Source organism: Uranotaenia lowii, chromosome 2 (genome assembly GCF_029784155.1).
Source record: "Uranotaenia lowii strain MFRU-FL chromosome 2, ASM2978415v1, whole genome shotgun sequence".
NCBI classification, from domain to species: domain Eukaryota; kingdom Metazoa; phylum Arthropoda; class Insecta; order Diptera; family Culicidae; genus Uranotaenia; species Uranotaenia lowii.
Window position 1 is genome coordinate 287,228,762 of NC_073692.1, and position 9,182 is coordinate 287,237,943.

General features: G+C 46.1%; 1 protein-coding gene across 1 annotated transcript; it reads right to left on the reverse strand.

The window, feature by feature from the left end:
• Positions 1 to 3,190: 3,190 nt before the first annotated feature.
• LOC129742756 (uncharacterized) lies at positions 3,191 to 8,554 on the reverse strand. The gene has a single exon (XM_055734698.1). The coding sequence runs from the start codon at positions 8,552 to 8,554 to the stop codon at positions 3,191 to 3,193; it is 5,364 nt and encodes a 1,787-aa protein (XP_055590673.1).
• Between the last annotated feature and the right edge of the window lie 628 nt (positions 8,555 to 9,182).

Consider the following 9,182-nt stretch of genomic DNA (forward strand, 5'->3'; position numbering starts at 1 on the left):
ATGCAAGGATAGAGGCTTCCTGAATAAAAGATCAAGTCTCCTTCAATAGGGGATCAAGTCTCCCCTAACTTCAGAAAAATCGCAATTTTTTTTTACTCCTACTAAAATGCTTCTAATTCATCATCGGATTCAAGTATCGTTCAAATTTTTGGAGCATAGAAATTTGAAGTTACAAGCTGTCAGAAAATGTCAAAGACGGCGAGTTGCTAAATTTTTCCAAAAAGATATGGTGAAAATAAGAAAAGGGGATCAAGTATCCCCACTCTCCCCTATTGTTGTACGGGTTCGAAAGTTGGTATGCATGTGCGGTTACTACGCGAAAACTGCAACTGTTTGTGAATCGCTGGCAACTGGATCTCAAAAGTTGAACTAAATTGCCGGTGTCTTCAAATGGCGCTAGTAAGTGGAGATGGATTAGGCACACGCTGCGAAGAAATGAAAACGATATTTACGGAAAGGCGCTTGACTGGAATCTAGATGGACATGGAAGAAGAGGCAGGCCCAGAAGCTCATGGAAGCGTAGTCTTGCCACACAGTTGACAAAGCCTTGATGTTCGATGACACTTACCAAAAGTGGTAGGGTGTAAGGGGTGGTTTACTATCGTTAACGCCCACTTGATGGTCGGGCTGACGAATTCCACCTTCAGACACTCGTCGTCGATCTGCTTCAATGCCTTGCACAGCTCACTTAAGGCTCCGACGAAATTGGTTCCCCGGTCACTTAGGATCTCCAAGGGCAAGCCTCTCCTCGCGATAAAATAACGCAGCGAATGCGCGATCTCGATTTGCATACCAATGGTAGTCATACAGCTGAGCAAGACTCCTCATCGCTTCTACGAATTTCTACCAACTACAACAGACATCGTGTCGAAGTAGTCAATTCCGGGGTACGCGAATGGCCGCTGATACGCTGCCAACCGGGCAAACGGAAGGTCTCCCAATACTGATGGATTCGAGTTTGCTTGATGATATCGATGATATTGATGAAGGCATTTGAAATGGTAGTCCGTAATCACCAAGTTCGTCACGTAATGCTGCCTCGATAGTATGATGGCATTCTTTCTAGCCTCATCTGCCTTCTTGTTTTTGCTAGTCCGACTACGCAATTGTAGGACATCGTGCTCTCCGAACGCTGGATTTTACTTATACAGCAGAAGGACCTACGGCAGCGTACGCGTTCCCATGGCTTCACTCTTTCTCCGCGGCTCAACTACATTTCAACTTTGTCGAGTTTCGGTGACAGCTTAAACGTGAAGACAGCTTAAACGTTTCGAAGACAGCTTAAACGTGAAAAATCAATATATTTGACACCGCTACCACTGACTGCCAGTGGTTCAACCGTTGCGTCATATTCTTACGAGAGTGACAGGCGTTTAGAAGATATTTAATATCGTTGACTTAGCGTTTTGATGGTTTATACAAATATTTTGGATTTCCAATAATTGATTAATTTTATTTATTTTTGACTATCGTTTTTTATATTTGTGCTAATTAATTTATTTGTAATTGTATTCCCTACACTTCTGACAACGTCAGCTGAAAAACGCCAAGAGAAGGATACTAATAATAGATAGGTACACGAAAACGGTGATTAGTTTTTTTTTCGGTGGGTTTAGTGCATTAAACTATATTATCTTAGTATTATTTCAAATAAAATTAATCAAATAATATTATTCTATACCCTCTGGACGCCCTATGACTGACCCCCAGAGGACGTCATTTACTGGGAAATAGGGAGCGGAAGTAGAATATTTCGGTGAGTGTTGTGTTCAATGGAAACAAGAAAAACTTTTGCCGGCACTTCGCTCACGTCGTCGTCCGGTCGGCCGTAAGAAGGAAACATTTTGACAGCAGCTCCCCAAAGGGAAATTTACATGTTTAGCTTTGCCGCCTGCAAATTACAGTGTCGGGATGATGAAACTGTGACTGACTGTTTCATTACTTTTCTCGTCAATGATTTGTCGGCATAGACAGTTTGGTTTTTCTGAGATGATTTCTTATTATAATTATTTAAAAAACTTTATGTGAATTATAAAAGATTAAAAAAACTGTAACCGTTATTACACTAAATATTATCTAACTGAAACATAATTGTTAGTACTTTCAAGAAATAACCTGTACTTTCTCTCGTAGCGAAGCAAATAAATAACTCCTTGGAGCAGATGTTTTCCAAAGTAAGGAAAGAAAAATTATCAAAAATATATGAAAACTTTCCACTTTCAGCTGACAGAGTTGTCATTCTAGTGTGCAGTAACGCAGCTGGAAGTGCTTTCAGGATACAAAAAGCGGCAATTCTAGCGGAAAGTAAAGATCGTGGAAAGTGGAAACGTTTTCCGTTTAGTTCAAAATACGACATAAAACCACACAGACGGCAAGCAAGCTTTTCCTCTATCATATTTATTGCAGCCATGTGCCGTGCAGAATTGAGTGAAGTATGACGAACTAGTGGATTAAATTAAAATCTCATGCTTTCTGTGGAACCGAGCTGGGGTGGCAAATAGTAGTTGTTGATTAAAATATATAAGTTATATTGAATTTGTTTGGTTTCTTTTGAAATCTGTTGTACGGACGCAGGATTCCGTTCTTAGTGTCCCACGAATTGGGTCCCAAACGGCGTCGAAGGATTCGGAATAACAGGAACAACTTTGGTCATCAACTTGACCAGCGATGGCGGAGCAGAACAAAGGCCGAGAAGCGAAGCGAAATTTTCGGTTGGAGACACGTCCGTAGCGCGCGAATAGGTTTTCAAAGTGATTTTTATTGAAGCATAAAAAATATATACATGTCACTTATATACTAGTATTGGAATTCACTTATCACTTTCTCGTCATGTTTTTTCTCACTCTTAGAACTATATGGTGTGAGTGTGCAGTGTTGTCAATTCAATGTTTTGTGTTGTGTGTTGTGTGAAATTGTGTTCGGTGAAATTCATGTTTGTGTGTAGATAATATTTACATAGAATTTCTTCCCTTAAAGCTATTTCACTTAACATTCGTATTTTATAGTATTTTTTCGTATTTTCTTTGTAATTCATTGATGTCTTCGTATTTTATCGTAATTTATTGTTGTGGACCGCTGTTCATTGTGACTGCGCCGGAACATGCCGCCCCCCTTGAAATGTTCATTTCAACAGCATCTCGATTGGAAGGAACGGCTGTCGCGATGTGTACTGCGATGGAACCTAGGATGATTACTCGTCGTTGTCGTCGTCGGAACCAATCTCGCTGTTCGGAGCCAAAAGTTGAGCAGCGGCCGGAAGTGTGGATGGAGCCTGAAGATCAATTGTGGGAGATGGTTGGGGAGTGCAGCTCGGAGCGGAAGGCTGACGCTCGGATTCCGTGACTGTGGAGGCTTCGCAATGTGGGAGCGGGCACATTTTGCGGATTGAGCAACGGCGGATTTGGTTTCCATCACACAGCACGTCTGCAACTCTGCCACACGCATCGTCGCCAACAATCGTCTTCAGGACTCGAGCGATGGGCCATTTCGTAGGAGGCAAGTTGTTGTCTTCGACCAGAACCATGTCACCGACGGCTAGATTCGGGTGTTTACCGGGCCATTTTTGGAGACGCTGTAGAGTGGGCAAGTATTCGACGTACCAGCGATCCCAAAGCGTTTGGAGAACACGCTGTTGGTCTTGCCAGCGGGACAGGTGATTGGAGGGTAGCGAGGTAAGGTTTGGTTCGGGAAGAGCTAGGATTGGACCACCGATTAGGAAATGGCCTGGAGTTAGGGCCTCGAGGTCTGTGGGATCGTTGGAACGGGGAGTAAGCGGCCGGGAGTTGAGGCACGCTTCGATTTGTGCGACCGTAGTGGTCATTTCCTCTTGCGTCTGAAGGACATCAAGAGTCACGCGATGTAGGTGATGTTTCACGGACTTGACGCAAGCTTCCCACAACCCTCCAAAGGTGGGTGAGCGTGGTGGGATGAAATGGAAAGCGATTCCCATTCGAGCTGTTGTTCTGGCAATCTCGGACTGATGCCGTTGCGACAGGAAGAGAACACGAAGTTCTTCCAGCTGGTTCTTTGCGCCGACGAAATTCGTGGCGTTGTCGCAGTAAATTTCTGATGGACGTCGTCTCCGGGAGCAGAACCGTTTTAGCGCTGCGATGAAAGCGTCGGATGTAAGGCTCATTACCAGTTCGAGGTGTGCGGCCTTGGTAACCATGCAAACGAAGACGCAAATGTAGGATTTGATTGGGCCCTGTTTGCGAGGAGGTTTCAAGTACACTGGACCCATGAAATCGACTCCGGTGCTGATGAATGGAAGCGATGGTGTAACGCGTACAGCAGGAAGATGTGCCATAACTTGCTGAGCGAATCTCGGTTTGTTGCGGAAACAGACGATGCATTGGTGGACTGTATTACGGGCTTTATTTGGACCATCTATTGGCCAGTAACGACGACGAACTGCTGCCAATAGATGCGAAGGTCCAGCGTGAAGCGTTTCTTCATGGGCGTCGAGGAAGATAAGATCCGTGATGAAATGCTTCTTCGGAATGAGAAACGGATACTTTCGGTCGAATGGAATTGGAGCATTTTTGAGGCGACCTCCCACACGAATCAACTGTTCCTTTGGATCCATGAACGGGCGAAGTTTCAGCAACGGAGATTTCTGCGAAACGGTCGAGCCTTGCCGTAAACGTTTGTGATCTTCAGCGAACTCTTCGAGCTGCACGCATTGCAGAAGTGACAACTCTGCCGAACGAATCTCGGAAGGTACCAGAAATCCTACGGTGCGTGCATGTTCCAACAACTTACAGTTGTTCATGAAACGCTTGCAAAGGGCGATGATTCGAAGAAGGCGGTAGTAGCTATCAAAATAGCTTAACGTTTCTCGGGTCCAGGACTCTTGGTTAGTGCAAACTGCGGAAATGGGAACGGATTTCCTTTTCTCGATGTCTACTTCTGGCGGCGGCTGGGTTTTCCAGGAATACGCGGACGCAGGCCAATGTTGAGGAGGACGAAGCAGCCATTTTGGACCATTCCACCACAATTCATTGCCAACAATGGATTCTGGAGTCAAACCACGCGAAATGTGGTCAGCCGGATTGTCTTCAGTAGGCACATGCAGCCACGTAGCGGTCTCAGTTAACTGCTGAATCTGCGAAACCCGATTGGCGACGAAGGAATTCCAATTCGATGGATCGCGCGAAATCCAGTGCAGTGTGATTGTAGAATCTGACCACAGAAACCGGGAACATTGAAGTTGAAGGCTCTCCAGCAGTTGATTCTGTAGATTAGCCAAACGAAGACTAGCACACAACTCCAGACGTGCGAGGGTAGGTCTACGCTTCTCAGTTGGGGCAACCCTGGATTTTGCTGTCATCAGGCGGACAGTGACAGCACCCGATGCGGATATCGAACGAAGGTAGATGCAGGCACCATATGCACGCAGTGAAGCGTCAGCAAACCCATGAAGCTCTAAAGTGGCTAGCTTCTCCGTCAACACGAAGCGAGGAATCGAAAGCTGCGACAAAATCGGGAGCTGCGATGAAATCTCCATCCACTGGTCGGAAATACTTGTGGGAACCGGATCATCCCAGCCTAACTGCATTTCCCAAAGGAACTGGATCAGCATTTTCGCACGAACAATCACCGGACCAACTAACCCAAGCGGATCGAACAAGCTGCAGATATGCGACAGGATATTTCGCTTGGTCGAAGGGACGTCTGGCCATTCAGGAACTTTGAACAGAAGCTCATCGGAGGTAAGCTTCCAAAATAAGCCGAGTGCTTTGATTGGAGACGAACGATCAAGTTCCAAAACGGAGGCCTGTTCTCGAAGCTCTGCTGGAATCTGCTCAACTACTTCTGGAACATTGGATGCGTATTTACAGAGAGGAAAACCACCGGAATTCAGCATCAGAGACGTCTCTCGTATAGCTGCAACTGCTTCCTCCACTGTGTCGAAGCCTCGCATAACGTCGTCAACGTAGAAACCTTGTTTGACTACGGGAACTGCTTTCGGAAACTTCTGGGCTTCATCGTCGGCTATTTGCTGCAGACATCGTGTTGCCAGGTACGGTGCGGTTGTGGTGCCATAGGTGACCGTCGTAAGCTCGTACGTACGAAGTGGTTCCGAAGAAGATTCACGCCAGAGAATCCGCTGATAAGCCCGATCTTCCTCTGCTACCCAGATTTGGCGGTACATTTTCGTCACGTCAGCTGTTACGACAACAGGATGCATCCGAAACCGTAGAATGATTGAAATCATGTCATCCTGAACAGTTGGACCCTTCAGCAGCAAGTCGTTGAGGCTAAAACCCGAAGTGGTTTTGCAGGAACCGTCGAACACTACTCGCAGCTTCGTAGAAGAACTGTCCGGCTTGAAAACAGCATGATGTGGCAAATAGAAATGGCGACCCGGAGCATCCTCGACAGCATCAACCAATTTCATATGTCCAAGCGCAAGATATTCGGACATGAACGAGGAATATTGTGCCTTGAGATCGGAATTCTGCTCAAGACGTTTTTCGAGGCAATAGAATCGACGAGTGGCGATAGCACGCGAATTCCCCAGTTGACCGATGAGTTCCGGTTTTTTGGGCAGACTAACGATGTAACGCCCGGAATCATCCCTGCGAGTTGTTGATTCGAAGTGGTTCTCACAAAGGCGCTCCTCAACTGACAACGTAGAATTTGTCTGGCACATTTCAAGCTCCCAAAATCTGCTAACGCTCTGCTCAAGATCGTGGAACGTCGACAGGTTACAATGGACCCGAACTTCATCAGCATTGGAACCGCTGTCGTGAAAACCGGATACGAGCCAACCAAACACCGAATTCTGGAGCATCGGTTTTCCGTCGCCAAGTTTGGAGTGACCGCTTCGCAAGAGCTCGAAGAAAACCCGTGCACCAATCACCATATCGATGGGACCACGCGTAGCAAACGATGGATCGGCGAGACGAATGTTCTCCGGAATGGCCCAGTCGTTAACATCGATGGTGCAAGTTGGAAGATCGCTGGTCACCTTATCCATCACAATAAACTCCAGCGGAACTCGGAAGTTGTTGAACCGTGAGGCAACCGTAGCGACAGTCGAAAACAGCGAAACTGCAGAAATATTTCCACCAATGCCAGCGATCTCTGTGTTACCAGGAGTCTTCCGCGAATTTAGAAGACGACGAAACCTTTCAGTCATGAGATTCGGCTGCGAAGCGCTATCAAGCAGAACTCGAGCGAGGAACGAAGTACCCTTTGGACCGAGGACTTTGACAACAGCAGTGGCGAGAAATACTTGGTTCGAAGGGGAGAGGTCGAGACGTTTGGTCCCCGAGTGCGTATTGGCGGAGAGGCTGAGAGGAACAGGAAGCGAACTATCGACACCAGCGAAATTGGAAACGGAAGGCTGCTTCGGAACTTGATTTGTGCCGGATCCTCTTGCTTTATCGACATCTGGATTGTGTAGTAGCGTGTGATGCTTGGTTCCGCATACTCGGCAGGCTCCGTACTTGCAGGTAGCGAACGAATGCTTTCCAAAGAGGCAGTTGACACACAATCCAGATTTTTTCACGATCGCAGCACGTTGAGTAACCGGCATGTGTTTGAACTGCTCGCAGAAATACAAACGATGTCCCTTCCCGCACGCCGCACAGTTGTCGTTGGATTTGACTTCGGTAGCAGCATTCACGCTCTGGAGATTGGGTCTGGAGTCACGCACTGGTCGATCGGACTGCAACGTCTCTAGCTCCATCACGTACTCACGGATAAACTTGATCAGCTCGTCGTACGTCGGCATCTTTTTTATATCCGCTGCTCGCTGCCACTCGCGAAGCGTGTTGTGATCCAGCCGCGCTGACACCATGTGCACCAGAAGTGAACTCCAGCCTTTCGTGTTCTCGCCCAGCTTCTCCAAAACTCCTAAGTTGTTCTCGAAGTCGCCGACCAAACTTGTCAATTCCCGTGGACATTCCTTGCGCACCTTCTCCACTTTGAACAACGCCTCAATGTGACTGCGTACCAGGATGTTCAAGTTCTGGTACCGATCAGTCAACATTTTCAGCGCCACCGAATAGTTGTTACCCGTGACAGACATTTTCTCAACAAGTTTCAGTGCCTCTCCTCGAAGAGTCGACTCGAGGTAGTGAAACTTCTGCACATCTGACAAGTCTGCATTGTTGTGCACTAGCGAATCGAACGTATCGTAGTAAGAAAACCACCGTAAAATACTGCCACTGAACTCCGGCAGTTTGATATCCGGTAACTTCAGGGCCCGAAAAGAATGACCTGATGAACTTGACGATGGTGCTGGCGTGCGGGGTACCTCTAATGATGCGTAAAACGCTTTTAGCGTGAAGTAATCCTCCTCAAAAGCAGCCATATCCTTCGCGAAATCTATCTCAGTATTTTCCTCCTCCTCAAGGCTCTCAAGATTCAATGAGTCTTGGCAAAATTTCTTATAATTGCTCTCAAGAGCATTTTTTCGAGCTAAAGCTTGCTCAACTTGCGTATACGGGTCGAAATTTTGCATAAAATTCATGGCTCGTTCCATAGAATCTCGAGCCTGGCGATAAATCACCAAGTTTTTCTTAAACTCCACTTCTTTCTTCATCGCTTAGCGGAAAAAATTCAAAAAAAACCGCAAAATACCGAAAAAATATTTTTTTTTGTTTTCAATTAATTTTCAGTGGTACTGAGAGGGTTAAATTTCCCAAAAAATCGATAATCGCAATCGATTCGCAAAAAATCAAAAATAAAAAAACTTTCAAAAATATTTTTGAATTAGGCACTTTTTGTGCTACTGGGACTTGAAGGGTTAATAATCAGCTCCAAATTGATCTGCTATGGCCTACAGCAATGGCCGACGAACAATATTCGATGATAAAAAAATATCCGAAACATGCACCAATTGTGCTAACTTTTCACTTGGAACCGTTTCCGGCGAAAGAATAGTGGGCATATGACTTACCGGACCGGTCCAACCTACGGTTTGTTGATGTTGACAAATCGGAAAAAAATCACCCGGGAAGTTTCCGAAAAATTCCAACTCGATCCGTTCAACGTCGATTATCGTGTAAAAGCCTCAATTACGCACTCGGGACCGATGACCAACCCCCCTGGAAGTCGAAAAAAGCGTAAGTAATTGTGTATACGAAATTACCACAAGTACTGAAACGATGATTCCTTTCAGGATTGCTGGTTGTTCCGCGGTAATTGATTGCTGCTGCTGCTGCTGGTGC

Bases quoted from the DNA above. Each gene is read 5' to 3' on its own strand.
- LOC129742756 (XM_055734698.1), bottom strand. From the start codon at position 8,554: ATGAAGAAAGAAGTGGAGTTTAAGAAAAACTTGGTGATTTATCGCCAG.